This window comes from Taudactylus pleione, unplaced genomic scaffold, assembly GCF_031769625.1.
Source record: "Taudactylus pleione unplaced genomic scaffold, aTauple2 ptg000436l, whole genome shotgun sequence".
Taxonomy (NCBI): Eukaryota; Metazoa; Chordata; class Amphibia; order Anura; family Myobatrachidae; genus Taudactylus; species Taudactylus pleione.
The window spans coordinates 4481419-4499752 of NW_028284838.1; the positions used below are offsets into that span (position 1 = coordinate 4481419).

An 18334-nucleotide genomic window follows, 5' to 3' on the forward strand; every position below is an offset into this window, starting at 1 on the left:
CTTGGGTATAAGGTAAGGTGCTTTCTTCATACTCTTGTTATCTGTTCTTACCTTGACAAAGGGGCGCAGTGCCCCGAAACATTGGTATCATGTGTTTGGGTACACATTAAATGAATTTTTTGCCAAAAGCTCCAAGTGCCGCTGTTCTTCTATTGCTATATCGTCACTGTACAGGAGGCACTGGAGTATATTTGTGATTAATTCAGCTGAGTGCCGATCCGTTGGACAAGTATATATATACATATATATATATATATACATACATATACTCATATATATATATACATATACTCATATATATATATATATATATATATACATATACTCATATATATATATATATATACATATACTCATATATATATATATATATATATATGAGTGGCCGTCATATATATATAGCTGACAGCTGTGCTTCATATTATTTGTCCCAACCTGAGTCAGACTCAGTCTTCTTACCTGCGCAGCGACCGTTGCAGTGGCTGTTGTACAGTGGCTGTGGGCTGTTGCTGGGACAAGATGGAGGCGGAGGCGGAGCCGCGAGTTGTTGCTCACGGCTCTGCTCCGCAAAGGCCCATGGGAGGTGTGGCATGCCGTCCCGCGGCCATCTTAGCTCCTCCGACCTGTACTGTCAGAATGAGCTTCTATGCAGAAGCTCATTCTGACTAAGGGGCTGGGCGGATGCGGATGACGGTCACATGACTGGCCGCCGCCTGGCCATCCGCTGCACTGCCCAATCGGAGAGCTCCGATCGCGGCAGCGCGCTAGGGGGTTAGCTGTGCCTGCGGGGCGGGCTCTCCCGGCTCTAGGTAGGTGGCGGTGGGACTGGGAGGGAGCAGTGACTAGCGGCAGTTGCCGGCGGCCTGGGGCAGAGCTCAGCCGGCCCTCAGCCCTGCTTGATGGAAAATGCCCCTAGCATGCAGAGTCTCCCCTATGAATTTGCTTATCATGCCTATGCCTAGGGCCGGCTCTGGCCACAGGTATTTGAGGCAGCATTAGGAATAAGATAAACATAGAACCCCAATTACTATATGAGGAATCACTCCCTAACTAGCTTCCAGTTTAAGAGCGCGCCGGGCCACACGTACATCTTTACCATATGTAGGTACTGTTAGTTTTCCTATACATAGGACATCTCAGTCATGTTGGGTAATGCTGGAAACGTTGGAGATGAAACACGTTTGTTGTGGTTCTCAGACAGAAGCTGTTTTCCTGGCATTGTAAATATACTCAGCATTGGACTCTTTCCTAGGGGCTTTGTTACAGTAAAATTCAGATTGCTTGATAAAGACAGCATCTGTCTCTAAATTGTTTTGCTTTCACTGCTACTGGCAAATTAACAAATGTTTAAGCTATGTAAAAACCTGGATATTGGTTGTTTATACTTCACCTGCAGCTGTAATTAGGTGATTGTAGATAAACATATTCCTTCTTATAAATGGTTTGTCATTCTAAAATTCATTTATTTATTCTTTTTGTACTTGCTATCGACAAAAACTTGCTTCTGACATTTGACTAATAGTAGACGGCTTTTCCCATTATTTTACTAAATGTTGGTTTTATTTAAATCACATTCATTCACTATGGGAATAAATTACTTTTAATTTACAGGTTGCATGATTCTAGGTCTAGTGGGTGCCATTATTGTGTAGCCCACAATATCTGTCATTATAGCATATTTGCACACCTGGATTTATTATAAATCTATGTTTTAACCTAAACTATTTTATCTGTACCATGATTCAATGCTTTAATTGCAACCTTATATTGCTAGTCATTGTAGAGGCCAGGTCTTTCACCATGACCATGGTCTGGCTTTTTTCAGCACCTGACAACTTTATACGTAAAAATAAAAATGCTTATTTGGCTCCACCACATTATCCATGCTTCTTTCGGGGTTCCACCTGATTATGCTATTGGACCACTTAGTCAAAATCCCTCCTGCCTTTATCTGTAAATCATGGCATTTCCCTTGGTTGCTCCCTACCTGCACTGCTGTAAAATTAGTTAGCAAGTCCTGTTGTTGGTGCTTCATTTTGAAATATATGAACCTTTGTTGTTTCTCTGTTCTCCTAGTTTGCATAACTGGTATTTTGTGATGCTATACTCTGCTTTAGTCACGTTGTTATCGCTATTGGGTGTGGATTAAAAGATCAATAGTAAAAAGTTTGACAAACAATAGGTCTACACCAGATGGTTGGCATTCAATAGGTCGACATGGATGTAGATTGACAGGTACAAAAGGTTGACATGGGAATGGTCGACATATGTTTTTTTTCTTAACCTTAATCTTCACCCTAATCCTCCCCCCTGTGCCTAACACTAACCAGTCGTCCCTCCAAGTGCCTAATCGTCCCTCCTAGTGCCTAACCCTAACCATCCCTCCTAGTGCCTAACCATCAGAGTAAGTGCCTAACCCGAACCATTGCTCCTAGTGCCTAACCATCAGGGTAAGTCCCTAACCTGAACCATCCCTCCTAGTGCCTAACCCTAACCATCCCTCCTAGTGCCTAACCCTAACCATCCCTCCTAGTGCCTAACCCTAACCATCCCTCCTAGTGCCTAACCCTAACCATCCCTCCTAGTGCCTAACCATCAGGGTAAGTGCCTGACCCGAACCATTGCTCCTAGTGCCTAACCATCAGGGTAAGTGCCTAACCTGAACCATCCCTCCTAGTGCCTAACCATCAGGGTAAGTGCCTAACCCGAACCATTGCTCCTAGAGCGACCCTAGCCCTCCGGTAAGTGCCTAACCCTAACCATCCCTCCTAGTGCCTAACCATCAGGGTAAGTGCCTAACCCGAGCCATTGCTCCTAGAGCAACCCTAACCCTCCGGTAAGTGCTTAACCCTAACCATTCCCATATTGACATTTTGTATCTGTCAAACGTTTGTACCTGTCGACCTACATCCATGTTGACCTTTTGTAGTAGTTGACCTTTTGCCACTGTCGACCTATTGACTGTCAACCATCTGGTGTTGACTAATTGCTTGTCAACCATTTTACTTTCACCCTCCAATGCATCGCTATTAATGTATGCCTTCCTGATTATATCTATATAATAAGCGAGAAAGTGTGTGTGTGTCTGTCTGTTGTCCTTTATGCATGGCCAGAGTTTTGTACCTAGCTCCACCAAATTTGGTATTGTGATGTATTTTGACCAGGATTAGGTTTTTGTTTAGGTTTGAACTCAGTCAGGGCCATACACAATCCCTTAAAACTGGGACACTCTTAAATTACACAGGTACTGGCGCTGGCTTTCTACACACAGTTACACTCTCATCTCTCCCAAAGTGCTGTGCTATATCACTTTGCCACAGCCTCATATATGAAATATGGAGTTAGTCAACGTGCTGTGCTATATCACTTTGCCACAGCCTCATATATGAAATATGGAGTTAGTCAGCGTGCTGTGCTATATCAGTTTGCCACAGCCTCATATATGAAATATGGAGTTAGTCAGCGTGCTGTGCTATATCACTTTGCCACAGCCACATATATGAAATATGGAGTTAGTCAGTGTGCTGTGCTATATGACTTTGCAACAGTCACATATATGAAATATGGAGTTAGTCAGCGTGCTGTGCTATATCACTTTGCCACAGTCACATATATGAGATATGGAGTTAGTCAGCGTGCTGTGCTATATCACTTTGCAACAGTCACATATATGAAATATGGAGTTAGTCAGCGTGCTGTGCTATATCACTTTGCCACAGCCTCATATATGAGATATGGAGTTAGTCAGCGTGCTGTGCTATATCACTTTGCCACAGTCACATATATGAAATATGGAGTTAGTCAGCGTGCTGTGCTATGTCACTTTGCCACAGCCTCATATATGAAATATGGAGTTAGTCAGCGTTCTGTGCTATATCACTTTGCCACAGCCTCATATATGAAATATGGAGTTAGTCAGCGTGCTGTGCTATATCACTTTGCCACAGCCTCATATATGAAATATGGAGTTAGTCAGCGTGCTGTGCTATATCACTTTGCCACAGTCACATATATGAAATATGGAGTTAGTCAGCGTGCTGTGCTATATCACTTTGCCACAGCCTCATATATGAAATATGGAGTTAGTCAGCGTGCTGTGCTATATCACTTTGCCACAGCCTCATATATGAAATATGGATTTAGTCAGCGTGCTGTGCTATATCAGTTTGCCACAGCCTCATATATGAAATATGGAGTTAGTCAGCGTGCTGTGCTATATCACTTTGCCACAGCCACATATATGAAATATGGAGTTAGTCAGCGTGCTGTGCTATATGACTTTGCAACAGTCACATATATGAAATATGGAGTTAGTCAGCGTGCTGTGCTATATCACTTTGCAACAGTCACATATATGAAATATGGAGTTAGTCAGCGTGCTGTGCTTTATCACTTTGCCACAGCCTCATATATGAGATATGGAGTTAGTCAGCGTGCTGTGCTATATCACTTTGCAACAGCCACATATATGAAATATGGAGTTAGTCAGCGTGCTGTGCTATATCACTTTGCCACAGTCACATATATGAAATATGGAGTTAGTCAGCTGTGCTGTGCTCTATCACTTTGCCACAGTCACATATATGAAATATGGAGTTAGTCAGCGTACTGTGCTATATGACTTTGCCACAGCCTCATATATGAGATATGGAGTTAGTCAGCGTGCTGTGCTATATCACTTTGCCACAGTCACATATATGAAATATGGAGTTAGTCAGGGTTCTGTGCTATATCACTTTGCCACAGCCTCATATATGAAATATGGAGTTAGTCAGCGTTCTGTGCTATATCACTTTGCCACAGCCTCATATATGAAATATGGAGTTAGTCAGCGTGCTGTGCTATATCACTTTGCCACAGTCTCATATATGAAATATGGAGTTAGTCAGCGTGCTGTGCTATATGACTTTGCAACAGTCACATATATGAAATATGGAGTTAGTCAGCGTGCTGTGCTATATCACTTTGCAACAGTCACATATATGAGATATGGAGTTAGTCAGCGTGCTGTGCTATATCACTTTGCCACAGCCTCATATATGAGATATGGAGTTAGTCAGCGTGCTGTGCTATATCACTTTGCAACAGCCACATATATGAAATATGGAGTTAGTCAGCGTGCTGTTCTATATCACTTTGCCACAGTCCTAGAGACGTGGTGGAATTCACCCATCCCCCCCCTGTCTCAGCGCAACACAAAAAGGGGCATTGTCTCAAAATAAAGGGGCGTGGTCACATAATAGTATCCACGTTTCAAACTATGCCCCTGATTCACATTACACCACATAGTAGTGTCCCTTATTCATGTTATGACACACAGTAGTGCCTCTTTTACACAATGCCAACATTAGTGCCCCTTATACACAATACCCACAGTAGTAGTACCCCTAATATACATAATGCCCACAGTAGTAGTGCCCCATACACATAATGCCAACATCAGTAGTGCCCCTTACACATAATGCCCACTGTAGTGGTGCCCCTTATGCTGTGCTTACTGTAGTGGTGCCCCTTATGCAGTGCCCACAGTGGTTGTGCCCCTTATGCAATTTCCCCAGTAGTGGTGCCCCTTATGCAGTGTCCCCAGTAGTGGTGCCCCTTATGCAGTGCCCCCAAGAGTGGTGGCCCTTATACAATGCCCCCATTTGTAGTGTCCCCAGTGGTAATGCCCCCATTAGTAGTGCCCCCAGTGGTAATGGTCACTGTAGTAATGCCTCCAGTAGTAATGCCCCCAGTAATAATGTTCACATTATTAGTGCCCCTTACGCAAAAATAAAGAGTAACAAACAACCCTTACCTTAAGCACCACTCCTGCGTCCGCTGCCGTGCGACTGGCTGCTCCTCGGAACTATGAAAGAGACGTCATGATGTCTCTCCCATACTGCCCACTGCGGAAGCCGGAGCTCAGGAGTGAATTCCGGCTGCCGCTGTAGAGAAAAAGCCGGGCGCCCACTGGTAACAAAATCTCATCGGCACAGGGCTGACTGGCCAGGTAAGGTGGGCTGGAGGGCTCCAAATGGAACTGACGGAACGCAGTTCCGCCCCGTTCCGATCTACTTTAACCCCTGTGTATGACTGTTTGTAAGATGGTGCTCAGACTATCGGTGGAGCATGTTTATATGTAAGGTGTGATCACTAGCTGTGAGGACATTCTGAATAATTGCTAACTGCCCACTCTGTTGGGTCACAATGAATGCGGTGGGTGGTGCAATTGGAATGCCAAGAAAGAAATGTTCAATAGTGCCATCCATGTAATCTAATTATGCTGTAATTCTAAGTTTACTAATTGTTTTATCTGTGAATTTATCTGCACTGCTCCTTGCTGTGATTTGTAGTAATTTGACATTACTATATTACTTTTTTTCTGATCTAATAGGGAAAAGCAAATATATTTTTAGTTCTATTACATTTAAGTTTTTTGATTTAATATTTATGTTAAGATTATTTATTATTTCTTTTATATGCAGAATTCAGAATCTAAAGACCGGAGTAAATCCAAAAGGTCATCGATGGGTAACATTGCAAAACACAAGGTGAGAATACACTGTACAGAAATTATGATACAATTGGCTTTTACAATTACTGAAAGCTAAAATATTTGAATGGCTATAGCTGTATATTGAACAACAGCAAAAAAATTACACAGGGGTAGACTAGTTTTTAATCATAAAATAATGTAATAATGATGATGCTATTTAAAGCTTGAGGAATTATATAAGTAATGTCTGGGGCTTTCATTCTGCTGGCCACACATACTGCAATAACTGCACGTCATGGGTGTAGCTATAGTGGGTGCAGGGAGTTCCGTTGCTATGAGCCCAGAGACTTGGGGGCCCACCTCTGGGGCCTGTCTCAACTCACCCAGGTTATACAGTTGTCTACTAGGTTCACGTAATTGCCTGCTAAGCACCATGGGGGAAATATATTAATCGCCGAAGCGGCATCAGCGCACGTTATGTGCCTCTCCTCCATGTATGATTGAGGGGCTGGGCGGTAAATGACAGGGGGCACCATGCGCCCCTGTCATCGGCTCTGCTATCTACAAGACAGCACCGCGATAGGCAGAGTTATGTATGAACGGTCAGATCGCCTGACCATTCCGCCTGCTGCAGCTGTTGTAATCGACAGCTGCAGCCTGGCGATGCCCTATCCCCACAGCAGGGACAGCACTGTCCCTGCTGCGGTGGCTGCCGGCTCAAGAGCTGCACGCATGATCTCGCGATACTTGTGATATCCCACGCATGCTCAGTGGAGCCGGCCGGGACTGAGATACATCTCATCATTAGTGCTTCCTGCTACGCCTCGGTAAAGAGGCGAAGCAAGAACCGTTATAGCAGCACGTTAAGTGCCGCTATAATACATCTCCCCCTGTGTGACATAATGTGAACTGGGGGCACTGTGTGGCATGTGTACTGGTGGCAGTACAGTGTGGCATATTCAATCGTTAACTTGGGGCACTATAATATAGCATATTATGAACGGGGTGCACTTTACAGTATAATGTGAACTAGGACACCACTATGTTCATAAAGGCACTACTATGGGGCATAAAATTATCTACTGTTATGGAGAGTGGTGTCTTTCTAGAAGGGGTCCCTTTAAAATGTTGCTATGGGACCCACAAAGTTCTGGCTATGGTCATGCTGAATGTGGTACCAAAACGGTCCCATTACCCGATGATAACCTGATCCAGAATTGATTGTTTCATCAGGGGATGTGTTGGTAAATGTGGTTGGAACATATTCGCATCTGGTTGTACACACATAATCTTCTGACTGCTCTAAATGGCTTCTGTGGTGAAGGAAGAGATCTGGCTACTTGAAGCGAATGTGGCTAGAATGAAAGTAAATTGCTGGAGACTTAGCTAAATAATCAAATGCAACTCAATGTGCAGAGCTAGTGAAGGTGTTGGTATGGCTAATATTGATGACGCGGTATTATCTAACATTACGTACAAAAAAAAACCTTTGAATAAAATAGAATACACTGTGTACTGTTAAGCCTTGATTTTTCAATTTACTTGAACATTAGAAATTCTCTAGAATACCTGTTTAAGTGTTCTGTTCTGGACTATTGTCTCTGTTTAATTTTAGATATCGTCCATTGTGTTGAACTGGAAACACATATTTTTAAAGTATATCAGTCATTCTGTTCTACTGCAATCAATGTGTTTACCTGTATCAAATGGTGCAAAGGTTTAAAAATATGTGCATGAAGTTACAAAAAATCAGATATGTCCAGGGGCGCTGACAGCCGCGGCTTAAAGGGGGCGTGGCCTAATTGTGGGAGGCGTTTAAAAAAATAAGTTTTGCGCTGCGCACAGGGGAGAGGGGCACTGTGAGCCCCTCAGCCCGGTGCAAAGCCAGGAGGGGTGCGATCAGTGTGATCGCTCCCCCCCACAGGCATAGATAGGAGACTGCTGCAACTGCTGCTCAGCAGCCACGAGCAGTCTCCCACTGCAGCCCATCACACAACAGTGCCAGGATAATTAGTATCCGCCCCCCCCCCCTCTTGGCATCCCAGGATATATCACTTGAACTTTAGTCATATACTACATTGCTCATTACAAATTGCAATTGGTGCAGGCTCGTATTAGTCTATAGCACTGTTTCCCAAACTGATTTCTCAGGAAGCACTAACAGTGCATAGTTCCATTTTCCTACCAGGTGCACAGGTGTATTTATTACACACTGACACATTTTAAAATATCTACAGGTGTAGCTAATTATTTCACTTGTGATTATTTGAGAAGACCTGGAAAACATGAACTGTTAAGCTGGCCACACACTAGACCAACTTACATCCAACCAGCCAACTTGTTGATTGGTTGGAATGAAAATCTGGTAACGTATGGGAGTAAATGATGATCAGCAATTTGCTCCTAAATGCCAGAAAACAGATGAAAAATGGTCGTTCAGACATTTTTGTTAAATGTTTGATCTAAACTATTTGTTCAAACAACAGTTTTGGTCCATTTTCCAGCGTTTGGGAGCAAATTGCTGATTGTATTCCTTACCAGATTTTCATTCAAACCAATCAACTAGTTGGCCGGTTGGACGGATAATCTTTAGATGTGTGGCCAGCTTTAGTGTTCCCTGAGGAATGAATTTGCGAAACACTGGTCTGTAGTAATTAGTGGTTTGCAATAACTGATATGTAGTTGCCATTTTTCTGAAATGTGTTATTCGTTATCATAAGTTCTTATTTGAAGAACATTTGTAAAGGGAAACAGTAAAAAAAAGAAATTGCCTGCAAATTCTATTATCTAGGCCACAGGTTCTCAAACTCGGTCCTCAGGACCCCAAACAGTGCATGTTTTGTAGGACTCCTCACATAATCACAAGTGAGATATTCGCTCCACCTGTGGATCTTTTAAATTGTGTCAGTGAGTAATGAGTACACCTGTGCACCTGCTAGGTGACCTGCAAAATGTGAACTGTGTGGGGTCCTGAGGACCAAGTTTGAGAACCACTGATCAAGGCCATAGGTTCTCAAACTTGGTCCTCAGGACCCCACATAGTTCATATTTTCCAGAAGTGAAATAATTAGCTCCACCTGTGGATCTTTTAAAATGTGAGTACCTGTGCACCTGCTATGTGACCAGAAAAACGTGAACTGTACAGGGTCCTGAGGACCGAGTTTAAGAATTACTGATCTTAGGCCAGTGGCTCTCAAACTCAACCCTTCAGTTTTCGGAACAGCTTATGTTTTGAGTATTTCTGTCTATGGAAGCAGGTAGGATAATTACTGACCTAGCAAAATAGATTCTCACCTTTGCACGATTAATGAAATCCACAAAATATGACCTGTTAGTGGTATTTTAGGAATGTAGTTGAGAGCCCCTGGTCTAGGCAGATTTCTTTATTTTCATTAGATATGACAACAGTTATCTGAAGTTTTTGTTTGGATGCAATTACATCTAAACAGCAGGTCTGTAGTCATATGCTGTAGAAGGACAAAAGAAATAAACAAATCAGCCTGGAAAATAGAATCCACAGAAAAGGCTTTCCACTTTAATCAGTGTTGTTCTAGCAATCTATTGCTCACAACTACTCCTGTGACATGTACTGTAACAGTTTGCTAGAAGTAAAACATCATGGACATATACATAGCCAATAGATTTGTGGTATATAGTATAATAGATGGTTTCTAGAAGTAAAACAAATCAGGCACATACAGTAAATATGATGTTCATTGTGTCCTGCAGAGAACGTCAAAATCCAGGTCAAAATCTTGCAGCACCGATGAAGATGAGGATTCCCCTCCGAGGGAGTCTGGGCAGATGCACAGGTCAGAGTTCCCATCAGCAAGTCCGGAATCCTTTGCAGTACACTGTGCAGTGACTGGAACGATTGCACATGTATTTAATAATGTATGCTTCTCGTTAGCAATCATTAGCTCTGTAAAAGTGTTGACCTTAGACATTTAAGTAAATGATATCAAGCTCTTCTGCAAAAGCACAAACGGCTCAAATTATGAGTAAATTATTAAAGATCCCACTGTGCTTCACTATTATTTTTCCTTTAATTAATACATACTACTGTAAGAGAGCAATCCCAACAAAACCTGAAAATTCTTCTTAGATACATTGTTAGTCCTCATTCTATTACAGGGATTTAAACTATTTTATGGAACGTTTTATGAAACAAGGTTAATATAACTATTGTGCAATTTTCCAGTGTGCAAACTAAAAATAGTATGGTATATAGATGTGATATGATATTTTCCAGATCCTCTCTTGTTTTCATTTCATGTCATTTGTTTGTTACATTTCTAGCTCTGTAATCATCTTGCTCATTCGGGCATCTTCCAGTACTACATAATAAGTCAACTCAGCAATTGCTAAAAACTATTCATCCTGACTGATTTGAGGAAGTAATTGCTGTTAAAATGAAAGAAACAGAAAAAAATGGCAATTATCCTAAAAACTGACAGCAGCGCTGACAAAATTGTGCGGTCACAGCAAGGGCACTGAGGTTTCGGAGTTCAGTGATAGCAGAAATGTGATTGGAAGGAAGGTAAAACCGCCACTTATTTACTTGGTGAAAACTAGCTCCAAATACAGGGCCTGATTCAGATCCGCTCGTAAGCGCTATGCGCTCGCAAGCAGGTCGATGGCCAGGCAGTGCGCTCGCGCGTGCCCCGTAGCGAGCGAGAAATCACTCACTGCGGGACTCACTACAAGACGGGGCAGCTGTCGATGTTGATCAACAGCTCGCCCCATTTTGTAGGCGAGGATGAGGGGTCGCTGGGCAAACTGAGGCGTTCCCGAAGGAACGCCTGCCATTTGGGGGCGGCCCTACTGACATCACGAGTGATATCAGTAGTGAGCTTCCTGCTCTATTAGAGCAGGAAGCTCACTGGGGCTTGCGGGAACGAGACCCTACCACAACGGTTTAGTCACAAGCCCAATGGTCGCGACCATCGTGACCATCACATGGCAGCTCGCAAAAGCTGTGGGTGGTCACCCACAGTATAGCGAGCGGCCTGCAGGCCGGCTCCAAAAAAAAACAAAAAAACGCCCTGATTCAGAGCAAGCGCTCTGAAAAAGCGTCCGGCTCTGAATCAGGGCCACAGTACAGTAATGAACCCTCATCACTGGCCCTCTGTGTGCAGCAAAACACAACTGACTGCTTACGTCCAACTTTTAAAAAGAATTGTAATGCTCTTTACTTGTACCAAGGGAAGCATTTACCAACAACTTGGAATCCTACATATTTTGTTTTGTTTAAAGCAGGATTACTACCACATGGAGTTTTTCCTGTACACTAGACTCCTGACAGGGGCATATAAATAGCCATAGCAGCCCACAAAGCTGCTACAGGGCCCAGAATCACAAGGGCTTGATGTAACTCAGTCCCCTAAGGCTAATTGCATGTGGGCACTATGGGCCTGATTCACTACCGATCGCAACTGCGATTACGCACGCAATCAGCTGATTGTTGCTTTGTGCGCATGCATGTGCATCGCAGAGGACGAACTGGCCAGTGCGATCAGGATTGTGATCGCAGTGACTATGCAGACCAATCACAGAGTGATTGACAGGAAGTGCCGTTTGTGGGTGGTGACGGGCGATTGGTTGGAGAAACGCAGGCGTGCCAGTGCGTTTAAACGCTGTTGCAGGGGCGTGCATAAATTATCCACTGTGATACCATACGCAGCCTGAGAACTCATAACGTGCGATGAAGTTAGCAATTCCTGTGAAAAGGTCAGAGCTTGTGCAAGTGTTCGTGAGGCTGCGATGGTACTCGATAGTACTGATGGTTTTGCAGTCTTACTAAACATTACGGATGTGTGTCGTGTAAAGTGGGCGTCCTTATGTTGTGCTGCGACGGCATAGCAATCGCAATGGATTATCATACTATCGCAGCGTGCATAATCGCTATTGCAATCGCAGTTGCGATCGGTAGTGAATCAGGACCTTTGTACGTGCATGTATATTATCTCAGGGATATCATCCCTTGTGTTTTCCTGTGTACAGCCGGCAACATAAGTGCTAAATCCTGGCACACAAGCAGTGCTGTAGGTATTCACAGCCCGCAGGAAAACAGCATGTAAGTGCACAGTTGTTGAGGCTAATGAACACCGCTGTCAGAGAATTGTGTTGTGTGGGGGTGGGAACTGGCCCTTCAAAATGTTACCGTGGGCCCTTTATCCTTAAGCTGCATATACACGTAAAGATTTTCTGTCCAGCCATCCAAATAGTTGATTGGTTGAAATGAAAATCTGGTAACATATGGGAGTAACTGATGATCAGCAATTTGATCCTAAATGCCAGAAAACAGATGATAATGGTCATCAGACAAGTTTGTTAAATGTTTGTTCTATTTGTTCAAACAACAGTTTTTGTCCATTTTCCGGCATTTGGGAGCAAATTGTTGATTGTCATTTGCTTTCATACCTTACCAGATTTTCATTCAACCAATCAACTTGTTGGATGGTTGGACAGAAAATCTTTACGTGTGTACCCAGCCTTAGTTATACCCCTGCCCCCTCCAGTGGAACCGCTACCATTCGCTTATAATCAATAGCAGAACAGAGAGGCACCATCTTCTGATTCTATAGAAGCCCTAGAATAGGTCGCTCTCTGCACCCTGCTGCCTACACACCACTGCTGGTGCTTTTAGTGTCAGGACTGATACTTGTCATGATAAAATACATACATGTGGTCTGCAATATCAATGTAAACTTTCACAGTAGACGTCAGATTTAAACAATATTTCAATTGAGTTTAATGCTATTCAGTGGATTTTTACATAGTTTATTTAAGAACCCTGAATTTAAACCAAACAAAGCCATCATTATGATAATGTAATTAATATTTTTAATTATTTGTAAAATATATTTTCATACAGAGAATAAAAGTACCTTTACCTTAATATTTTGTTTTATACCATAGCAGTGAACAGTAGATAAAAGCTCTGGCTTACACCATTGTTAGCAGCATATGATATATATTATTGTTACTACTGTCACCACCAATCCAGACACAGGTTTGCGCAGTAATTTATTAACAATCATCGCCAACCCCTTCATCTTGTCCAATATATCATGCTTTGTTTCTCTCTCTGTACTTTGTCTTTTATTCTGATCCACCATACAATCAGATTGCTTATAAATGAAGAGGATTATTAGTAACCAGTCTAAAATAAATGTGTATGCTGAAATAGTGTTTATTCATAGCAAACAGCTGATTATGTTATTAACTAGTTGCAAAGCAGTGTGATCTAAATGCCCCCATACATCAGCAATTGATTACAGCAATCGTGGAATTTGCAATCGATTGTGTAAAAAAAACTTTCCCTTTATCAACCGATTGCAGATTGCAGAATTGCCACAATCGATTGAAAAAGGGAAAGACTTTTATACACAATCGATTGCAAATTGCACGATTGCTGCGATCAATTGCTGATATATGGGGGCCTTTAGTCTGGTTCATCTAATAGAATGAAATCAGTCATTATCATCCATCTGGCTCAGTGTTTAATATTTGTGGTGCAGGTTACAGTAGTGCAGGGCTTATATTACTCAAAACATATATTATCTGATATTTGATATTTTGTAGGCTTAAGTCCCTCTCTGACTTCCATATGACCATGTTATGATTATAACCTAAGTGCAAAATACCATAGGGTTCACAAACAATATGAAATAATTCATATGGAAGTGCATGTGCTATTTTATGTCCGTGCTGAGTCAATTATTTAGTTTCTTAGCTATTAGATATTGGTGGAGATGTACTAAGGACTGGAAAGTGATAAATTGGAAAGTGCTTAACTACTCAGCTCCTAACTGTCATGTTACAGGCTTTGTTTGAAAAATGAAAGGAGCTGATTGGCAGTTTATCACTTTCCAATTTATCACTTTCCAGAGCTTAGTACATCTGCCCCTTAGTGACCTAGGGGTTTATTCATTATGTTAATTATCGGGGTCCGAACGGACCCCAATAATTAATATACTAACTCTCTGCAAGCGCCGTAGCAATTCATCATTGCTTCGGTGCGGAGACAACTGATCCGAAAATCAGCTGTCTCCACAAGCAACTTCACTGCTCCTTTCAGAGCAGTGAATCTTTTCACTGCTCCTTTCGGAGCGGTGAGACAAGTGCACATGCGTGACCTACAGGTCACGCATGCGCACAAGAGCCCCAACATCCGTCAGAAGGAGCCGGACGGGAACGCAGGAATCGGAAAGGATCTCTCTTCGTAACCCGGGACTCCTTCCCACCTGAAGATGGCGAATTCTACCACAGTCAAGCTCCGAAAATATTGCATTTTCGGAGCTTGATGAATTCTGGGCCTGGTTCAGACCCGGTCACAAGCGCTGAGCACTCGCAACCGGGTCGATGTTTGCCCACTGGGCATGCGCATTACGGAGCCGGCTCCATCGTACGCATGCGCGAGACCCGGCTAGCGACAGGTGCTCCGTTACTCTGGGTCTCGCACCAAAGGGGGCAAGCTGTCGATGGTGATTGACAGCACGCCCCGTTTGGTAGGCGGGCAGGAGGGGTGGCTTCACAAGCGGAGGCGTTCCCATGCGAACGCCTGCCGTTTGTGGGTGGCCCCACAGACATCACCAGTGATGTCAGTGGGAGAGCTTCCGGCTCTATTATTGCCAGAAGCTCTCTGGGGTTTGCGGCCACGAGACCCTACCACAAGGGTCTCGTCGCAAGCGCGATGGTCTTGACCATCGCGACCATCATCCTGGCCGCTCGCAATAGCTGTGGGTGGCCACTTTAAGAGCGTCCGGCTCTGAATCAGGGCCTCTGGGCCTGATTCAGACCCGGTCGCAAGCGCTGTGCAACTGGGTCGATGGTGGGCCAGTGCGCATGTGCACGATGGAGCCGGCTCCATTGTGCGCAATGCTCGAGACCCAGATAGCGACGGGCAATCCGTTGCTCCGGGTCTCGTACCAAAGGGGGCGTGCTGTCGATGTTGAGTGACAGCATGCCCCCTTTGGTGGGCGGGTCGGGGGGGGGGGGGTGCCCATGGGAACGCCTACCATTTGGGGGCGGCCCCACTGACATCACAAGTGTGGGCAGGCCCCACTGACATCACACCTTTAGTGGGCGGGCCGGGGGAGTGGCTACCCAAACGGAGGCGTTCCCATGTGAACGCCTGCCGTTTGGGGGCGGCCCCACTGACATTACGAGTGATGTCAGTGGGAGAGATTTCGGCTCTGTTAGAGCCGAAATCTCTCTGGGACTTGCGGCAACGAGACCCTACCACAAGGGTCTCGTCGCAAGCCCTATGGTCGTGATGGTCTTGACCATCGCGACCATCTACCTGGCCGCTCGCTATAGCTGTGGGTGGTCACCCACAGCTATGTGAGCGACCAGGAGGCCGTTCTAAAAAAAAAAAGAACGGCCCTGATTCAGAGCGAGCGCTCTGTCAGAGCGTCCGGCTCTGAATCAGGGCCTCTGTCCCTATACTAGTGTATGGTGACAGCGGGCCTTTCCGGTAAGCAGGGGATATCTGTGATATTTCCTGCTTTACCTCTTTGATGAATGGCCTGAAAACTCATTCTCCTCTGCTTTTGTATAAATTAAGTGATGGTAAATAGACCCCTAATAATAAATAATCTGACTGGTTGAATAATATGATCACTGGGGTTCGATGTCAGGAACCCAGCACCAAGATCCTTTAAATTCACAACCATCAGCCCCATTAAGTGCACATGATCTTTATCATGTCAGCTGACAGTAACTGATTTCTCACCTCTGTGTGATTTAAGCGACATATAGAAATTGCCTGCTAGCTTGCAGCTGGCTGTAAACCACATACATACATTGCACTCATGCACTTCTAATTCATCTTCCTCTTCTCTCTTGACTGGTAGAGAATGAGAATTGATAACATTGTATTTGTACTGGGATCAGGTATATTGTAGGTTACGAGCACATAATCCTTTCAATGTGTTCAACAATCATTTTTTTACCAGTCCTGCTTTGTTTTCTGTATTCTTTGATAACTGCTCCGCACTGTAACTCTTTCCTACAGGTGTGTCGTCATACATCTAGTCTCCTTGCGCGTTAAACAGCCCTTCTAGTCACGCAATGCAGTGGCGCAACTCGAGCGTCTTTTAGTGCGACTGTTACCATTACATTGCGTCTAATTCGCAAAGCGATGCTAATGGGACACACAAGCAGTTTATGCTGATTAAAATGATATTCGGCATGCCTATATTCTGTGTGCGACTGTGGCTGTATCTGCACACATTCTATGTTACGGTGTCACTGACACTGTAACGTAGCATTTCGCATGCAGATACAGCCGCAGTCGCACACAGAATAAGCCGCATATCATTTAAATCAGCATAAGCTGCTAATGTATACTATTCGCATTGCTTTGCGAATAAGAAGCACTTTGCATGAAAAAGTTGCACGAAAAGACGCCTGACTCACGTGTTGTGCAACTCGATTTGTAGCACACGGAGGATAGATGTATGTGTGGACACATCTTTAACTCTTATATATTGGAAATGAATGGGATGGCCAGGGGAATTCAATACATTACCTCCTGATTGCTGTAGGTGGAGCCAAGCTACATATGGCATCCTGCTTACTTGTGCTTGGATTGGTGGAGAAGAGGATTTTGAACATGCTCATTACAGGTAAGAGACTACACAATAAAGCTGTATTATCTTCCATGTCATTCAGAGGTACCAACAGGGCCGCTAAGAGAGATTTTGGGACCTGTTTTGTGGCCCGATGTGGGGACGTGATCGCGATTTGTCAGATGCTGTATGCAGAAGCCGAAGGGGTATGGCTACTCCCCCCTGGCAGTCCAGAGTGCCCCCCTCTCACTATGCCCCCGGATACCAAAAGAGTCCTAGAAGCTGCCTTAGGATTACACTTTTCTGATTTTATACTGAAATATAAAGTGTAGACAATTATTAAACAAGAGGCATAGTCAAGCTGATGTATGACATAAGTTGCATCAGAAACATAAAGAAGGAAGTTGAACTTTAAACATTTCCCCTGGTATATAAAATTAGGGCTTGCTACGGGGATCACCATTTGATCACTTAAATATGTTTAACTTGCAACACTTATTTATGCCTAATAGTGACTAATAGTGCACCAAAACAAATATGTGAAAAGGGAATGGTGTTTTACCTTATTTGGCAACTAACAGGTACTGAAAATGGGAGGGATTGTATGATCTTATAAATCATTTAACACGTGCTTGTCTGGGTTTTCATTTGAGAATGATGGAACCCTTCTTTAGAAGCAAAAGTTTGCATACTTACAGTCAGGTGCATAAATATTGGGACATTGACAGAATTTTCATATTTTGGCCTCTATTCACCACCACAATGGCTTTGAAATGAAACAAACAATAAGTGCTTTAACTGCAGACTTTCAGATTTAATTTGAGGGTAATTACATCAAAATCAGGTGAACGGTGTAGGAATTACAACGGTTTCTATATGTGCCTCCCACTTTTTAAGGGGCCAAAAGTAATGGGACAAACTAAACAATCCTAAATCTAACTTTCACTTTTTAATACTTTGTTGCAAATCCTTTGACTGTATTTTATTTTACTCACCAATATGATTAATAATTATTTATAATATTATTAAATGACCTTATTCCTACTGTTCCTTCTTTATATTTTTTTCCTGAGCAAAATACCTCCAAGAAATATACTGTACCTATAGGGAACCAGGGTGTGTGCTTTAGTCTGATATATATTAAAGTGTAAAGCTTGGTTGTGGTAATATTTAGTGGTCAGTCTGATTCTGATTTTTTTTTTTTATCGTATGCCATCCCCCACACTGGAGTTACATCACTATAGTCAATTCCCTCATCTTTTACCTGGAATAATTCAAA

At 43.4% G+C, this 18334-nt stretch overlaps 1 protein-coding gene across 2 annotated transcripts in view; it reads left to right on the forward strand.

The window, feature by feature from the left end:
* Positions 1-18334, forward strand: part of PLCH1 (phospholipase C eta 1) — a 222213-nt gene that overhangs the window by 150157 nt on the left and 53722 nt on the right. For both annotated transcript variants that reach the window (XM_088447686.1, XM_088447685.1), the window contains exons 12-14: positions 6468-6533; positions 10208-10290; positions 17032-17112. In XM_088447686.1, the coding sequence (XP_088303812.1) occupies positions 6468-6533; positions 10208-10290; positions 17032-17112 (230 nt within the window). The remainder of the gene's footprint in view (positions 1-6467; positions 6534-10207; positions 10291-17031; positions 17113-18334) is intronic.